Source organism: Anoplopoma fimbria, chromosome 13 (genome assembly GCF_027596085.1).
Source record: "Anoplopoma fimbria isolate UVic2021 breed Golden Eagle Sablefish chromosome 13, Afim_UVic_2022, whole genome shotgun sequence".
NCBI lineage: Eukaryota > Metazoa > Chordata > Actinopteri > Perciformes > Anoplopomatidae > Anoplopoma > Anoplopoma fimbria.
Window position 1 is genome coordinate 20132357 of NC_072461.1, and position 19094 is coordinate 20151450.

Sequence of the window (19094 nt, forward strand, 5' to 3'; positions counted from 1 at the left end):
CCGAAATTGCCAGCGCTGGACTTTGTGGATAAGCAAAACACACCACATAGCTTTATATATATATACATATATATATATATATATATATATATATATATATATATATATATATATATATAGCATCATCAAATGCAGTAGAGCAAGTAGTGCTGAAGGGCGTGGATAGAGACAGAGAGGTCCTCTCATTGGTAAGAGCTCTGCTGCACTGTGCTGTTTCCTAGGCTGCAGCTACCAGCGACTATCCCCCACAGCTCTGGCTGTTTCTGCTCACTGCACACTCCTCCATTCCATCGTACGTGCCCGCTGTGGCTCAGATAATGGCCTCTCGCTCTGCACACACTGAAGAGAGAGAGAGAGAGAGAGAGATGGAGGGAGAGGCTGCGTGAGAGGGAGGGGAATGGAGGGAGGGAGAGAGAGAGAGGGGAAGGTGGGGGCTGCGAAGAGAAGCCGACTGCATGTGTAGCCGAGAGAAAGAAAGAGGATATTGAAAAAGGGAAGGGAGGAGCAGACAGAGATAATGAGAAAGGAAAAAGGAGAGAACAGAAAGCGTCAGCCATAAGAAGAGGCGAGAGAGAAATGAGAAACGTGCGTGCCGTGCTCGGGGGAAGTGTGTTGTTTGTGTGTGGCTGGCTGTGCGTGCTTGTGTAAATGCATGCATGTCCGTTTTCGGCACTCGCTCTGTTTGTGCGCCGCACAGGCTGGAAGAAATAAAAAGGAATACAACCCAACAGGGCCGGATTGCTTTTTGGGCTGCTGTGCCGGCAAACAACTCTCATGCTCCTCTCTGTCTCCTCTTCTGCTTTCTGCTCCCCGACCGGCAGCTCTGTCTGGAGGTCTAAGACCACGTAAGTATGCGTCGCTGGTCCTCAGGCTCTCAGCCGGCTTTCATATTGTCAGGCTCTCTGCTTCATGTTCCTGCTCGGCACGGCAGCAAAGGAAGGGGTGGGGGAAGAAGGAGGAGGACGAGGGGGGAGGACCGGGAGGGGGTGTTGTGTATCTGGGATTTAGGTTCAGCTGTCTAATCACAAGCTGGACTTAACCCCCTCTGCACCACTAGTATCTTTACAGGCTTTGTTTCCTCCCTCTAGTTTTTGTTTTTTTGCAGTGTCAGTGTTAAATAGCCCCTGCTGTAATGGCCTATCTTGTTTAAAGGGCTCCCAGAGTCAAGTGACTGGTCGACCAGGTTCTGCGAGATCTGATACCGGTTGGCTGTGTTGATGTTATCGGATGCACTTTTTGGCGTGTGTCAAGCTCGTATGAATATGTGCTTGTTTGTGTAAGAAATAGAGTAACAGTGTAAGAGAGAAGACGGATAAACTCTTGGCAAGAGAGTAGGTTCTGTCACAGTGTAAATATTTGTCAAAGCACGTGGTCTGTACAGTCCGAGGCACACACATAGGTGTAAAACGCTGCAGGTGTGAGCGCAGCATTTTCTATCCAGGACCGGCATGTAGACTCACTAAAAAAAGTCAATCCAGGTTAATGAAAGAATCGGTTCATGTGAGGATTCAAAGAACTCTTATTTTGCATGCAGTGCCGTATTTGTTACGTGCACCGGCAAAGTGTAATAAAGGTTTGTTCTACTTGTGCGGCTGGAGGCGCTTTAAAGCCCACGTGACTTGTGTCACTGGCCGTGTTTTGTATGTAAAAGAGGAAAAGAGAGTGTCAGAGTGTCTGATGTACGTGATTGTGGGATGTTCGGTTATGCAGTGTTGCAGTCACTCTGTTTCGACACACTGCAGGTCTCATAACTGCTGTGCATTGCTACCCCCCCACCCCCCACACCCCTCCTCTTCCTCTTTCCCGTCTGATGCCACTGATAGTGCAGACATGGGGCCTATCACGTAGTGCATGCCGGCTGTTCAGTGCCACCCCCGACACCCCCACCCACTCCAACCCCACACCATCTCTTACCAATAGTCCCCTGCCACCCCCTGGGACCCCCAACAGACACCCAGCACAGAAGGTGGATTCAAAAGACCCGAGCATACTGCCTGTCAAGTAATTAGCCACTTCAAAAGGCTCATTTCAATGATATTCAAATGATGGGAAAGGCTCACTTCTACTGTCAAAAACGGATAGGTCTACAAACAGAAGCCATGTTCTTCCTTTTTTTTTTTAAACGTTTGAATCAGGAAGTAGCTCACATCTATGTTGGGTTGTGAGACCTTCAGCTAGCCAGAGGTTAGTTTGTGTGTATGTGAAAGGAATGATTTATATCTCCATCGCTCTGTCTTAGTCTCAGTTTTTGTTTCGTCTTCTGTGAGGGAAGATTTGTCCTTGCAACTTGAATTTTGATGCCTGTAAGTGTCCTTCAGAGTTGAGGCTACTGTACAATTCAGGTGCATGTTTTGTGTGGGCTGTCTGTTCATAGTACACACACAGATTGAAGACTTTGACACTAGTATGGTTATTAATACAGTGCTTTGCCTTCTATCTATAGGGCTAACTCAAAACTGTATTTATACAGTGAGTGAGCTTTTGTTTTCTTCACAAGGGCTATTAGATATGTTGGAGTGCACTGTTCAGTCACAACATGAACTCTGTCAATGATTTCTGAGGTTGCCCTTGGATTATCTTTGTTTGCCGTTCCTCTCTAGAGTCATTTGATTATAATCTACGAGGAGCTAACCTGGGCTGAATACTGTTAACAAGTAACATCTTGTGAATAAGACCACCAGAGTTGGCTTCAACATGTCAAGATAATTCAGAATAGTAGACAAATGTAGCAATTACTTCTCAATGTATACACTTTTTTTTACTTCATTGTGGTGAAACTCAACCCCTGGGTGCTTCAAGATGACTAAAATACCCCAATTCCTTTGAAAATGGTCCAGGTGATGTGTTGCAGTTTTCAGTGTAACTTGTGGTAACTGTCCCAGTTCTGACTCAGAGAGGAAGTGAGATATGTGGCTGCACGTAGTATCAGCTCCTGATAAGCATTACCAACTGTCTGAGAAGGTCTTTAAATCTACCGAAAAGACAAAAAGCGAGACAGAAACCATCCCTACGTTCTTTGTGACTCTTAGTCAGCATGTTTAAACAATACTTCTACATTTCCCGTTATGCTGTATGCTGCAATGACCGCAGTTAAAAAAAAAATAGCATCTGTCATCTGAAATACAGTTACAGTTACCTTGTAACTTTAAAGCCAAAGTTAGATTGAGTTGTTGAGCAGGTGGTAATATCAGGAGCAGTCAGTCATGGCTTATATTTTGCTATATAATTTGCTCAAAGGAAAGACAAAGATTTGTTTGCAAGCATCATTTGACAAAAGGGTATTTCAGGACAAACACTTAATGCAGTACAAGACAGTACAGTTCATGGGCCATACTCCCCACAAGAACTCACCTTTCACCTTCAAAAACATATACAGCTCTTTACATCCCACCTGTGCAAGGTGATTTGAGCCAAATGACCACCTGATAGACCGACACATTGCCATTACTTGAGGCCTGTGGTGCTACTAGTGGGGCTAAATGTCTTGTTAGTATTTAATGAAAGCCAATATAGTTTTACTGGTGCCCAATGTTTGCCCTACCTACAGCTTGCACTGTTTCTGGAATCAATTCTATGAAAAACTTGAGAGTCTACATTATTAATTAAATCATTCATTACTACTTTATCTCGCATTTGGATCATCCCAGACGTTGTGTTGGGATGTTATAGTACATTTGTCCTTTCTCAAATGTTCCTCAAAAGGTGCAAGTCTTTGGACAAGTGAGGAACGATATGCAAGTCAAGTTGCTGAATATTTCCTCACTTTCCTCACTGCATCAGTTTCTCATGTGGCGTTCTCTCAACCGAAGCTCTTTGGTCATTTAGCCAGGCATGGAAGTCCTTTTATGTTCACATGTTCAATTAACCATCTGTCCACGACTTGTCTCAAACTAGAGGGGCAATTCTGTCTGCATACATCAACTCTTTCAGCAGTCCAACTCTCTTCACTTTGGTCGACTCCTTTATTAGCATTTAGTTATAAGTCAGCTCTGAGGGTTTCTTTAAATACTTGCTCATGTTCATCAAATGTTGTTTATCTCAAGGCAATGATGGTGGTTTGCTTAGATTGTCACGTGAGCAGAGCAACAAAACCTGGATTGTAATCCAAACTGTTGCAACAAACAACTGTAATGTTCAAATGCTTATTTATGTTCAAATAAGGACTTTTATAAACTGGTACAGTACAGTATATGTTCAGTTGGTTTTGTATCTGAGCTGATCACTAATTTGAATTATCTTAACATGACATACAGGTCAGATATTCAGATCATAATATGTATGCCATTTAAGGTCTTGTTTTGGTTGAAAATGTCTTGGGTTTGTGATAATCTCACCAGTGAATGAGAGTTGTACTGCACACTTTAGGTTTGGCTGCAGTTTTCAGCTAAAATCATTTCTCATCTCTTAACCAATATCTGGTTTTGCAGATGAAAGATATTCATACTACATTATAAGCAGTATTTCTTTTTTTTATGTTTTTTGAATAAAAATATCAACTGAGTAAAATGTAAATTTTTTCTGTTGATTCTTCCTACTGAAGAAGTAGTTTTGTAGATTTAAGTAAATTATGAATACAAACAGTTCTTTGAAGTGGACTTTCTTTGACCTCAAATACATTTTGTGTATTGTATTTAGTTTTCTTCACTCCTCAGTGTGTGTTAAAAGCCCCATCTCTGCCATACACAAGGTCTCCTCAACTCTAACTGCCTGCTTTGCATAGCCCAACGGATCTGGAGCACAGTGTCAATTTATAAGCTACAGTGAAACTATGGCACATGACCTGTAACTTGCTTGACAAAAAACTGGCCTTTTATAAAAACACTCCTCTGAAGCAATAGTTAATGCAGTTTCCTCAGCCCTACTGACCTAACCCTGCAGTAATGTATGTATAGTATGTGTGAGGTAGGAGGGAAACCCTGGATAAGAGCTGGAAGAAGGGAATGGAGTCTGTTGTTACTTTGATGATTGTTATTTATCATTCTGTCAAGTTATTCTTGGAATACAGATTTTAAAAAAACAATGAACTTAATTAATTTACAGTGATTATTTAATACACATCTGGTGATTATTCAAAATCACACGTTTTTCACAGTATATAATGCTGTTTAACATATTGATCCAAGATTTATTGGATTCTTATAATCTAACTAACCTTGCTCCATGTTTGTCTTTCAGACTGTTCGCGAAGTCACTTCAGTGGATGGCCCCAGAAGTGGAGGCCAGATGGAAATTGGGTCACATGACCGCCTCCAGGAAGGCTCGCTGAGCCTGGAACTGGCCAATGGGGTGAATCGCTACCCTAATGATGATTCGACATCTAGTGAAACAGAGCAACAGAGGGCAGGAAGTGTGCCTCCAAGGCAAAGCTGGTTGTCAGGACATGGCAAGGTCAGTGACAACCAACAACAGCAGCCATGTTGGAACAGCAACAGCGGTACAACCCCTGGTGAACCTGTCCACCATGCAGACATGGAGGATGCCCGCAATCTGGTGGCTTTTTCTGCTATTGCTGGCTCCTTGCCTCCTTCTTCCTCCTCTTTCTGCATGCAGCCCAACACATCCCAGCTGTATGAGAAGTTCACCAAGGAGATGGGTGTTGATGGGGCGCAGGCCAAACTCTCTGCAGGAGCTCCTGAGGGAAGCTGCCAAACTCCAGAAGACCTGAACACTCTACAGTCAGCACTGAGCCAAGCCAAACATGGACACAAGCCCCCTAACTGCAACTGTGATGGGCCCGACTGTCCAGACTACCTCGAGTGGCTGGAGAAGAAGATTAAGTTGGCAACCAATGAGGATCAAGGTGCCTGCAAGATGGCTGACGTTCCCCCACACTTGAAGCGTCACCTACCACAAACCCATTTGCAGCATCCCCGTCAGCCCTACACCCAGATGAATGGTGGCCACCGTCTGTCTGCTTCATACCCCCAGCAGCAACAGGGAAGTCAAGGCCCTAATATAGACCAAGTGCACTGCTTGAAACCCCCAATTCCCTGCTCTCCCCAGGTGCTCTCCATAGCCAAGGAAAATAATATCAGTCTTCAGACAGCCATTGCCATAGAAGCCCTGACCCAGTTATCTGGGACTGGTCCGCAAGCTGCCGGCTCTCCAGGTCAGCTTCCCTACCACAGTAACCTCCATCACCACCAACATATCCAGAACCTCCCGTCTCAACCCCCCAATGGCACTAGCTTGATCCCCTCCTCTCCTGGAACCAACTCATCTTCCTCACGCTCTCAATCCGTCCCTCCAGGACTAAACACCATTCAGCAGGCATCAGTCTCCTTTGAGCACCACAGGCCCCAATCCCAGGGCCAGCCACCCCATGCTACCCCTCTCCCATCCTCTACCTCTCCCTTCCCAGGTCAGGGAAAACATCCAGGCTTCAGCCCTAATCCCCAGCAATGGCAGCAGGGCTCAGGCCGAGGCTCTGAACAGAGGAACCCATGGATGTGTATAAAGTCTGAGCCCCAGTCTCACTACGCTGCTGCACCTCACAGCAGCTCAGACCCCATGTCAGAGCTCAAACAGCTGCTTGGTGACACCAGCAGCAAGTTCAGAAACGCTCATTTCAAGCTTCCAGTCAAACAGCAGATTGGCTTGAACCAGAATGGAGGTATCCAGGCCCAGGACAACCCAGCATTGGCCAGGATTAAGCAAGAACCAGACTCTGGAGAGAACTACCATCACACTGCCTCCATGGGACATTACTGCATGTCTAATGGTCAGCAGCAGGGTCAGCACTACCCTGGCCCTCCCCTGTCTCCTGGCCAAGCAGCCATCAGCCACTCCACTCAGGCAGCTCTGCAACAGCACCTTCACTACAAGAGGAACCTCTTCTCTAATCACTCCCCTGGCTTTGGAGCACTAGGCCCTCGTGCACCTATGGCTTGTCAAAACTTGAAAAAATGGTGGCCACAGATGGACGCAGAAGGTTTGCCGCATCCGCCCATCAAACAGGAACCCAAGAAGAGAAAAAGCAGTCAAGGATCTCCTGTCATAAAAGGTATGAGTGGGATGCTTGCAGTCTCTCCCCTGCCCAAACCCAAACAGATAATCATCAAGAAAACCAAGCAGAAAGCCTCCATGCCAACCTTCCTGCCTCAATCTCAGATCAGCGTACAAAAACCATCAGTCCTCATGGTGGACAGAGCCTTGGCCCTGAACAGCCTGCAACCAGGTTCTCTCCCCTCTCTGCCCCTCCACAGTAACTCCACTCAGGCTGCTGCTGCAGGCCTCCCTGCCCCAGCCCAATCTCAGGTATCCATTTACAACTCCTCAATGACTCCCTCTTCCACTGTTTCTGCTTTGTCAGAAAACACTCCAGCCCTCATGGGCCCTCTGCTCCCACCTGTGGCCCCTGAAGCCGATGCTAAGTCAGAAGGAGTGGGCAGCCTGGCCTCCAGGAACACCAGCACCACCACACCTGTGACCTCCACATTTCCATCCAGCACCTCACAATTACAGAGCGTCATCAACATAGACCCGAAGTACGAAGAACTGATCCGCCAGTTTGAGGCTGAATTTGGGGACTCAGCTCCAGACGCATCCACCGGTCATCCGATGGAGGAGACTGCTACCGCCCCTCAGCCGAGGAATCAATCCCAGACCAGTCCTCAGGACTTCACTCCCACATCAACTTCCACCTCCCAGTCGGCTCCCTTAATTCTCGCCACTCAAGCCAGCTACACACCTCATCCAGATGATCAGAAGATGGAAGTCAGCAAGGATGAGTCAGGGACCCAAAGTGAAGCAACATTGAACCAGGCATCCACAGAAAGCTCTATGAGGGATGTCTCTCTACATCAACAGGCTTTTCTGCAGAAGCAGCGGCAGCCCTCTGTGTTAGAGGATACATTCAACATACCGTGTTCTCCGCTACCCAAACGCATGAAGATTGAAGCCTCGGGTGATATAGCAGTACTTTCCACTACATGCTATTCTGAGGAGGACACACCCACTAAGGACAGCCTACCTTCTTCTCCATCTCTCAGAGGCTTCCTAGAGTCTCCTCTGCGTTACTTGGACACCCCAACCAAGACCTTGCTGAGTACTCCTTCCAAGGATCTGCAGGCAGAGTTCCCCACCTGCACCTGTGTGGGTAAGTCAGTGTGTCTGTCTATGGTTGGCTTTATCTAGGGGGATGAGGTTGCTGTCCATCAACATTCTGTACTAGAACTATTCAGTCAACTATATAAGTTAAGTATTAAGTATCAATAATCTATTTGAGGTTTTGCTCTACTGATTGAGCTAGAAACAGGTCCACCATAAGGTTTCTCAGTCCCCCCTCTTCTGTAGCTTCTCTGTCTGGATGCTTGTTGGATTCTTATGGAGGGCGTCCAAGAATGTTTGTGTTGCCAGGGTGTGTGGCCGCGACCATCCAGACTGCAACAGTGTGAGGCACTAAAGGCAGCAGGCAGGAACAATAGTGCTGGTGGCAGAAGGAGCCCTTTTGTGTTGGTTTGGGTCTGGCAGGCAAGCAGAACAGAGCCTTCATTAGACAGAAAGGGGTTTAGTCCAATAGTTTAAGTGTCTCCCTGCTCAGGTTAACAGAGTAGGTGGTCCTACAGCAGAAATGTTTGGAGACTTTATAGATCATATTTTTTCTATTGTAAGAAAAAAGGTAAAGCTATGTTAATGACTAAGTAGATCCGGATATTACTGCTGTAGTTACAGTGGGTATTCCTTCATTCATTAACTTTGTGAAATAACTGAGTTATTATAGATTCTGTTCTCAGAGAAGTTACTGTATTAATAAATTACAACCATGTTCTTACAATAACTTAGTGTTAACTGTAGTGCTAGGAAGGGTTAAGATCTGGTGAATAGACCATTGCTGTCCCTTAACATTGAAGGGGTGCACAGCAGGCGGAGAGCAGCTGCAGTGAAACACTTGCTAGCTGTGTGTTGTTACTCAGAGTAGAAACCAGCAGACAATAAGTCTCCATAGTAAAGCCTGGTCACACACTGCCCTGTCAACTCCCTGTAGCACAACACTGCACTGGAATGAGACTGCCTCCTACACAAACAGATACAGTGTGCAGCCACGATGTGCACTGACAACCAATTTCCAATGCAAGAATTTACTGCGACTCCTCCACTTCCTGCCCTGAGCCACGCCTTGGTGCCTCCCTCCACCAACAGGGGAATGTGACCTCATATTACCTCTGAACCAGAGACACACAGACAACCCCTGACTGTATGACCACACTTACTTACACAGAGTGTAAAGCATTTGCATTGAAAGCCCTTAGCTAATTTCGTTATCCAAAATGTGTGCCACACTATGATAAGGAAGTGTTGTGTACAGAAGCAAGAGCAACACTGCATTAGTTGCAACAGTATCACACACAAAGATTAGCGCTGAAGTCATAGGACATGGTTTACAACCAAAGACATGTGTAGGACAATGGTCAAATGCAGACATACACTACCATACAAAACATAAACACAGATGCTCACACAGACACACCCTACTCCCTCATAACACTCACACAAACTGAGTCATTCATCACTACCTCAAAGAGCTTCTGCTTTTAAGTGTCTCCACACAGGCACCACACCCTGCAGTCACAGTCAACTGTGTGTGTGTGTGTGTGTGTGTGTGTGTGTGTGTGTGTGTGTGTGTGTGTGTGTGTGTGTGTGTGTGTGTGTGTGTGTGTGTGTGTGTGTGTGTGTGTGTGTGTGTGTTCATCTGTTCTTGTGTGAACTGGATGTTGCAATCAGTTACACATTCTCATGCTCCTCAGATGATTTAGCTTCAGCCACAAAGAGGATGTCTTTGAGTTTGTCCAAAAATACATCAGACACTCAACCGCCTTTGATTTATTTTTATTTTTTTAAATCTACAACAACTAGGATGTGATTTCTAGCAGACAATTCATTCTTTACTAAAGTCAAGAGACTTTTTCGGTTAATATTTTCAAAGAGAGGTTTACTCCCATTAGCTTCAAACAGGACTCTATCTGGGCACTAATACATTGGGTTGTAAGTAGATAAATTATTTATTTGATCAATCTGACGGGCAAGAACATTTATAAAGCCTAAGTTATATCCCTGCAGAAGAACATACATGTATAGTAGAATAAAATATTTAATGCAGACTCATAGTTTTAAAAATGATATTTGGTGTTGTTGCTCTACAAATTGAGAAGAGATTTTAGAAGAAATATCCACCCAAAACAGTACATGATAATAGCTGTGATCATAGCCCAGCAAATAAAGCAACAAAAGAAATTCTATGAAAGTGAATCCAATTGTTTCACTTCCTCTCTGAGTGTAAGATTAGGATGTGAAAAAAATTAAACAAAAAGTAGTATAAATGTATATTATATCTCATAATAATAGAGCAGCTTAATAATAGATATAGATATACTCAAGTTTACATCACAGAGTGGTATTAATAAGTAATATACATTATCATCACCTTTTGTGATCTGTTGTATATTGTGAATAATTGTTTACATTTAAGTGGGGAATTTGCTAAAGTGCTTTTTCAGGTCCAGCTATGTGCTTTTTCCTCACCCTTTACTGTCTCTTTTTCTAGAACAAATCCTGGAGAAAGATGAAGGGCCCTACTACAATCACCTGGGATCTGGACCTACTGTGGCCTCCATACGAGACCTGATGGAGACGAGGTTAGTCTTTTCCTCTTCTATTTTCTTCTCTTCTCTTTTTTTCTTCCTCCTACATGCTCTTGCTTTCCCTGTCCCTCCCTCTTCCTTCTCCTCTCTCCTCCCTCCCTCCTCCTCTCATTTTGTCCTCAGGGAATCTGTGACCCAGAATCCAGTAGGAGAAACAGGAAATATCAGCATCATCAGCATAACAGAGGCTGAAGCACAAGGGTAGCAGCAGATGATAGCTGGGAAGGAGATGAATGAGGGAGGATATAAATCAAATCATAAAGAGAGAGACAGAGAATGATGAAGAGAGAGGAAGACAGGCGGAAGGGAGGAAAGATGGTGCAAATGTTTATGCACTACTATCAAGTTTAATTATTGTTATTATGTAACAGTCCTCAGTAGCAATTAGGGGTTTATATATGCAATAATGTACATACATACAAAACTGTAATCGCTCTGTTTAAAACCTCAAATCAAACAAATAATCCCACAGAATATTTTTTTATTTTATAAATGATCAACATATGACATTAAGCATTAGACAGCCTCACCAAACCAATCCAATACACTGTTGTTACTTTGTCTGCTATGCATCAGCAGACTTGGTATTAAAAATAAAGATTGAGTTTAGCTATTTCCTGTGGGAGAAGTTTAGTGTCTTGTTATGTAACTTGTAAACCAAGAGTGCAAAAACAACTTGTACTTGGTGCAACCTTATTTTATAACCGGATGCCTCATGGTCTTATGTTTTGTGTTAACGGTACTGAATATTGTAGTCAGGCGCACATTTAGCTTCTGTTTGCAGAGAGGCTGGATTTCAATAGAACCAATGAGGCATTAGTCCCAGAAGAGTGCAGGGTGAGTGAGGGGGGATGCCACTGTTTTTTGTTTGAGAGATGGCATAAGAAGTTAAGGCCCCAATGTCTCTAAATGACCTTTGGCCCACCCCTGACCCCAGCGGGCCACCCCTGTGGTGACAGAGCCCATTCCCGTCCCACTCTCAGAGCCACCTTGGGGTGATTCCTATTCAGTAAGAGCCCCTTGTGTTCACTGTCACACCAAATCTAGTCAGGGCTGACATTTTCACAATGGCAGGTATCAAGCAAGCAGGAGACCTGATATGAGCTGTGAGCAATCCTCTGACAAGTTCTGATGACCTATCCCCACCCCACCACAACCTCTGACATCTACCTCCTCCCATACATCCCCCACTCTACCAACAGAACCAAAAACACACACATGCACCATTAAGACTACTGTCAAGTAATCTCCTAACACTTTTGCTCAAGCAGGCGTTCTCAAACACATACACAAAAATAGAATTAGATTTTTTGTGTACACAAAATAAGCTCATGCACGCACATGTGTACACAAACACACAGCGTTGGGCATGATACTTGGAAAGTGTAGTGAGCTAAGCTATACTAAATGAAGCTTCACTAAACTGAAGATACTCCGCAGGAAAATGTAGCAATATAATCAACAGGAACATGGATAAAGTAGTGCAACTACATTGAAGCATTTTTTTATTAATTGAACCTACTAGAAGCCAAGTCAATGCTATTAATATATAATAAGTAATATAAATATATATGCTTAATATAAATTATATAATATGTTAATAATATAATTAATAATGAAATATAAATTATTATTCATATTGTATATTTGACTATCACTACTTCTCCCACAGACTTCCAAATATCACTGACTTTTATCAGCAGACATTTGGCCAACTGAACATGTTTAATCTGAGCTGTTGGATTGTTAGTCAGTAAATTACTAATTCCGCACTTTTCATGTTTTTAAAGTTGAGCAGACTGTTTAAACAGATTCACAGCATGACAATGTTGGCTAATTTTGCATGAGACCACAAGAAGTGATGCAAAGCGTCTGATCCAAACAACTAAAGTGTTTCTCCTCCCGTGTAGGTACGGAGAGAAGGGGAATGCCATCCGCATTGAGAAAGTGGTGTACACAGGGAAAGAGGGAAAGAGCTCACGAGGATGTCCTATTGCTAAATGGGTAAGTTGCACCACGTCACTGTACATCTGACATGTGTTTGAAGTTCTGAAGGAGCCTTTTAGTACATAACTTTTAACGTAGGTGAAACTTGGTATTGTCGAGGTCGCCTCTTTTTCTTTTTATTGAGTTTACATATTAAAATAACGACCCATGACACTTGTGACAGTCTGACATCAACTCAGTCAAATCCTGTGCCAAAGTGAGAGAGAGAGGGACTTTTGTCCCACCTGACGATGACACCATGACAGCCAATCAACAACAGATGTATGCAGTATGTGTGTATAATGAGGGGTCCTGGGGAGACATCCAGCCGAGTTTGTCACCCAATGTGGGTAAACAAGTAGGAGGTCTCACTCTCTGTAACAACTGTCCAGCCTCCCCTCCTGTGAGTCCCTGACACATCCTACTAATGACTTTATGGATTAAAAACAGCTTTCCTACTGAGGGACGGTAAATGTGGCTGTGTTGGAGACAGAGACAGAGGGGGAGTGTGGAGATAGTAAAAGTGAAATAGATCAGGATGGCACACATCAATAGCCATTTATCTTTTCTAGAAGAAAATAATTGTTGTGGGAACTCAGATATTAAGGTTATGAAAAGCAAAATGTTGTTTTTTTATATTCTTGGTCCACTAGTATATCTTTATAGTATGATTCTCTCTGGCTAAATGTATTGAACATAAAGCATCATAAGCAGGATTTAGGATTGGTATCCAGTCACCACAGCAGATCGGATTTCAGTACAGGTATCAAACTTCCTGCCAAACATCAACTGAAGAAACCTCACCTGTAATTCTGTTTTAAAATCAGGGGAGTGGAACTTAGTGAGCATATATTAAGGTGTTGCCTAATAAGGGTTTGTACCTAACTTAACTCCCCTGGATAAAGAAAAAAACAAAATAATGATAAGCTCTGTTTCCTGTCAGGTGATCCGTCGTAGCAACGAGACAGAGAAGCTGCTGTGTCTGGTGCGTCATCGTGCAGGCCACCACTGTGCCAACGCTCACATCATCATCCTCATTATGGCCTGGGAAGGTGTCCCCAGGGCCCTGGCTGACAAGCTGTACCACGAGCTCAGTGGCACCCTCACACAATACGGCAACCCCACCAGCCGACGCTGCGGTCTCAATGATGAGTGAGTAGCTGATGGTTACTCTTTTACATTGGTTTCCTGACATACGAGTTGGTGAATGTGCAGACAGGTTGTGAGTGTTTCATCATTATACTGAACCTTCACTGCACCTGTATGACCTGTTTTTGAAGCACATCTTGAGCTGTTTGATCATCATATTTATCAGAACTTTAAGGGAGACCTATGGCACCAATGAAAGTATGCTAAAAATCTTTGTGGTTTAATGAACAAATCCTGATAACATGGGGGTCCAAATGTGTCCATGTGGACATCTTTGACATGGAAAAGTACTCCAGAGGCTTAAAGCTGAATTTAAGCCTAATAATGTGCACATGCACAAAAACAAACATTGTTGTGTACACATTGTCTATGTCACACATCTGACTCCCAAACAATGGATAGTTATCATGCACATCCAATTCCTTTTAAGACAGGTGCTCATGTGTCCCACTCCAACAATGAGTTATGAATGTTTGTTGACACATCCTTGTTTAACCTGGTTTACACATCACCACCATTCACCATCTGGGGTTAGAAATGAAGTCTTATTCCCTCCGAGCAGCCTCTGGGTCATTACGCTGGTTAAATACTATAAACTGTATTAGCCTATTAAGGTCACATGAGGACGGCAAATGTTCTCTCTCTGTGCCAACCTACATAATGATACGATAAAATAAAAATACACATTTTTTATGACTCCAATGCTCCAAATGAAATATTTCACAAATTTAGAAATGTATCTCTGCCACATTGTTATATCCCACTCAGCCCAGTTTAAATATAGTGTACACATGAGGTAAAGCATGCTCGGGTCACACATCATTTAAACATGAGGCTGAGAACATGCTCACTGTCTCCCCCTGCAGTCGTACCTGTGCGTGTCAAGGCAAGGACAGCGAGACTTGTGGTGCTTCCTTCTCCTTCGGCTGCTCCTGGAGTATGTACTTTAATGGCTGTAAATACGCCCGAAGCAAAATCCCGCGCAAGTTCAGGCTACAAGGAGATCACCCTGAAGAGGTAATCATCACATCAAAGCCACTTGTTGTATGCTTTGTACAGGAATATTTCAACACTAATAATGAAGTAGTCAGATTTTGTTGAAATTTCATTTTTGTTTGGTCACTTTTGTAATCTTGTGCTTCCATTTATGGCTCTGTGGCTTTGTGTTTTGTTTTGACCTGTGATCTATGTTTGTGCTTGTCAGGAGGACAAACTCAGGGATAACTTCCAGCATCTGGCAACCGAGGTGGCTCCAATATACAAGCAGCTGGCGCCACAGGCCTACAGTAACCAGGTTTGTTATAAAGCCAAATACTAGGAGTGTAACGGTACAATAAAGTCACCATATGGTGCGAGTTTGGTTTCACCTGAACCACATAAAATCGCCCCCAGTGGTTTATCCGCCATCAGACCTATGGCCAATAGCTTCCAACATTGATGACTGACAAAATCCTCTTGCTGTTTTCTAGGTAACATTTTGCATTTGAATTTTTCAGCATATGTTCCTACTGCGTGCGGCTAAAAGTTTACGGGAGGAACTGACGCTTGTAAATTTTGGTTCCACATTATTCCCAACAATCTACATACCATGTGTTTTGCGTGAATCTGTGTGCACCAGGCCGTGACACCAACTACACTTGGCATCTTCCTTACACACAATAAGTAGTACTGTACACCAGACCATGAAGACTTTGTCTGTCACAAAACACTTCTCACTTCTGCGCGCAAAGACTGAGAAACAGAAAATAATCTGCTGACAGTGACTGACTAAAATTTGACTGAGTTGTTTTGAAATGAAAGGCAATAAAAGCTATTTCTTTCCTCTTCCTCAGTGCCAGACGGAGTCGAAAGCTCCAGACTGCAGGCTCGGCTTGAAGGAAGGCCGGCCGTTCTCTGGAGTCACTGCTTGCATGGACTTCTGTGCCCACGCTCACAAGGACCAGCACAACCTCTACAATGGTTGCACGGTGGTAAGATCAGTCACCATTCTCTTATATGTGTGTGTTTGGGTGTGTTTGGGTGGAATAAAGGACATTTGGTGTGAGCTTCAAAGATGCTGTTTTGTAGCTTGGAACAGTTTACATTTCATCTTGCTTTCCCTCTCTATTAGGTTTGTACTTTGACTAAGGAGGACAACCGTTCAGTGAAGGAGATTCCAGAGGATGAGCAGCTCCATGTGTTGCCTCTTTATAGGATCTCCAAGACTGATGAGTTCGGCAGTGAGGAGGCCCAGCGTCTCAAGATGCAGACAAACGCCATCCATGTGCTTCAGGCTTTTCGCCGTGAGGTGCGCAAGTTGCCCGAACCCGCCAAGTCCTGCCGGCAGCGCAGACTGGAGGCCAAGAAGGCCAACTCTGAGAAGAAGAAAAATAAACTCATGCAGCAGGCAGGAGAGACACCAGAGAAAACAGAGATCAAGGCTGAGGTTTGCATCACAGGTTCCGCTCAACCCCAAGGCAATAAAGGTCAGTAATAATGTATATAATGTACTTTGAATGTGTTCAACAAATGTTCAGACTGTAAGGCACATCATCATAAATTGCTTCACTTAGAGGCCTTGCTCGATAGCCGAAAAGGCATGTACCCTAACCCTGACCTGCAATCAATGTGTAACAGAACTCTAATACAACAGAAGACATAAACAACTAAAACTTAAATGCGTTTTAAGTTCAGTTTTTGATTCACCTTTCCTTTCTTTCAACCATTCAGCAATTATAAAACAAGAGGTGAAGCCCATCATCAAGAAGGAGCCCTTCAATGGATCAATACATGGATACCCTGTGCATGCAGCAGACCCCTACAACAACATCTATCCACACCCTGCCTACTATGCAAGGGGAGGCCTACCCCCAACTGGCCAGCCCTCTGCATCAGACCCAGTAAACGGTTACCACCACAATCTGCCCCCAATGCACTATGGCTACTACAACTACCCCCCCAATGCACTTTTCCCCCCTAAGCTGAGGACCTACGAGGGTCGAAATGGCGCTTTGCCCAAAGCAGGCGGAAAGGCTGTCCAGGTTGACGTGAAGCCTGATATTCAGAGCCTTCAGGCCAGACTGGCCCAGTCCTTCCCCAGCCACCCAGAGCAAGCCAACCATCCAAACCACAGCGCTTACACCCAGCATGCAGACCACAACCAGTCCCGTCCTTCCTCTGTATGCTCCGAAACCTCCAACAGAGGCACTCCAGTCATCAAACAGGAGCCCATGGATGTGCCAGTCTATGAAGGCACGATGCAGAGCCAGGCTGGTGCCAACACACCGAGCAACACCCCTCAGCCTGCAGCCTGGCATGGGCACAAGCTTAATGGAAGTATCGTTCCCACCAACTGGGAAGGCCACCTGAACCCTAAACCAAGTCCTGAAGCCTCATTGTTGAACCCGGACAAGCAGCAGTTTCACCAGCACCCCCAGCAGCGGCAGCCCTCTCCTTACCCCCAGCAGTGGACATCCTACCCTGGCTCAAATGCCCTGATGATTTCCCCTGCTCAATCACCATCACTCCAGGTACCCCCCTCTCCATCCCCATCCCCTCACCTAGGCACAGTGTTCCCAGGTAACATGCACCAAGGGTCCACACGGCCCTCTACCCCGCGCCCAAGCACCCCTCAGACAGGTACACCACAGCCTGGCGGCTCTCACTCAGGCTCAGTTACACCACAGCCAGGCACCCCAGGCCCAGGCACCCCCAGGCACTGGGCAAGCCCTGCTCCCAGTCCTCAGCCCAACGCTTGGGGAATGGGGCCTGCATATAGCCCCGGTTTGAAGCACAGCAATCCTGCAGGAGCCTATCCGGACAAGATCTGGTCCAAGACCGGGGAAAGTCGGTGCACCACTCCCCTTGGGCTGCAAGAGAAGGCCTGGAAGTCTTGTGGAGGTTCGATGGCAGGCATTTCCCCGTCCCCTGCACCTGAGGGTCGTCTCTTCCCTGATGCCCTGCAGCAGTCGGATCAGGCCTGCTGGACTCCCGGCCGAGCTGAGAGTGACACTGAGAGCACTAGGAGCCGTAGGGACGACGACGATGAGGTGTGGTCTGACAGCGAGCACAACTTCCTGGATCCCAACATTGGTGGTGTAGCGGTAGCACCCGCCCATGGCTCCATCCTGATAGAATGTGCCCGTCGGGAACTACATGCTACCACTCCGCTCAGAAAGCCTGATCGCTCCCACCCCACCCGAATCTCCCTGGTCTTCTACCAGCACAAGAACCTCAACCAGCCCGTGCACGGCCTGGCTATTTGGGAAGCCAAAATGAAGCTGCTGGCGGAGCGAGCACTGCAGAGGCAGCAGGAGGCGGCTCTCCTTGGCCTCTCCCAGGAGGACATCAAGGCCCTCGGGAAGAAACGCAAGTGGGGGGCTACGGTGGCAGGTGCCAGTCCAGGACCTGGACAATCTATAGACAAGAGGGAGGGGCCAGTAACGCGGTTAGCCCCCACCTTCCACACCTCCTCTATGGTTACTGTGTCTCCCTATGCCTTCACCCGTCTCACTGGGCCCTACAGCCACTTTGTCTGAGGTCAGACGGATACGACAGACTGATAGCTACAGAGTGGTGCAGTGGAGGGCTGGAGAGAGCAACGAGCAGGATGAATGTCTCTCAGCCGTCCCACAGTCTGGCATCTCTCCATCCTGCCCCCTCCGCAGTCCACTTGGAGGAGGGGACATTTTTATTGTTTTTTACCTCATGTCAGGCAGTTGTTTGGGCTTCAGACCCTCACTGCCTGTGGTGCTCTTCCTCTCTCTTCCCTGGAGAGGATCTCCATTGCTTTTTCTTGTTCATAGAATTTTAATGATTCTAATTATTGCTATTATTATCAATATTATTATGATTGCTATTGTTACTGTCAATGTTGTTATTACAGGTATTATTATAATGAAGACTTGTTTTTTTTATAATTGCTGTTTTCATTAATGTTATTATTAATGATGTGATTGTTTTTGGTTATATATTTTTTTAAATCAATCAGTCTGAGTCAGTCAGACTCAGACAGTTGTTTTTTTCCATGTTTGGAAAACGTGTTTCTTGTTTCTGATTCTGATTTTCTTTGGTCTTGTCAATCTTCCAGCTGTACTTAGAGGAGGAGCCCTTATCTGCCTGGAAAGACAGCAAATAAATATTACGGTAATCATATGTACGTATATGAAAAAAGCCTCATCAGTAGGCTTGTCTTAGCCCTCCATAAAAGATAAATACAATTATTATCAACCTGGGCCTCTATTTCCTAGTTTTGTGTTCACATTTCCATTGCTTATTCTGACAATGATTAAGTTTACCAACAGCACTGCTCTCTAAAACACAAAAGACAGTAACACTGTA

General features: G+C 45.0%; 1 protein-coding gene across 3 annotated transcripts in view; it reads left to right on the forward strand.

Moving 5' to 3' along the window:
• tet3 (tet methylcytosine dioxygenase 3) overlaps positions 1–18612 on the forward strand; it is a 28202-nt gene extending 9590 nt beyond the window's left edge. For 2 of the 3 annotated variants that reach the window (XM_054611129.1, XM_054611130.1), the window contains 9 exons: positions 5176–8098; positions 10544–10634; positions 12551–12644; positions 13570–13778; positions 14642–14792; positions 14980–15069; positions 15608–15745; positions 15886–16240; positions 16485–18612. In XM_054611129.1, coding sequence (XP_054467104.1) covers positions 5224–8098; positions 10544–10634; positions 12551–12644; positions 13570–13778; positions 14642–14792; positions 14980–15069; positions 15608–15745; positions 15886–16240; positions 16485–18292 — 5811 coding nt within the window. In that variant the 5' untranslated portion in view covers positions 5176–5223 and the 3' untranslated portion in view covers positions 18293–18612. Of the gene's footprint in view, positions 1–527; positions 586–5175; positions 8099–10543; positions 10635–12550; positions 12645–13569; positions 13779–14641; positions 14793–14979; positions 15070–15607; positions 15746–15885; positions 16241–16484 lie in introns of those variants that run through there. The other variant, XM_054611128.1, reaches the window with a different exon arrangement.
• The last annotated feature ends 482 nt before the right edge of the window (positions 18613–19094 follow it).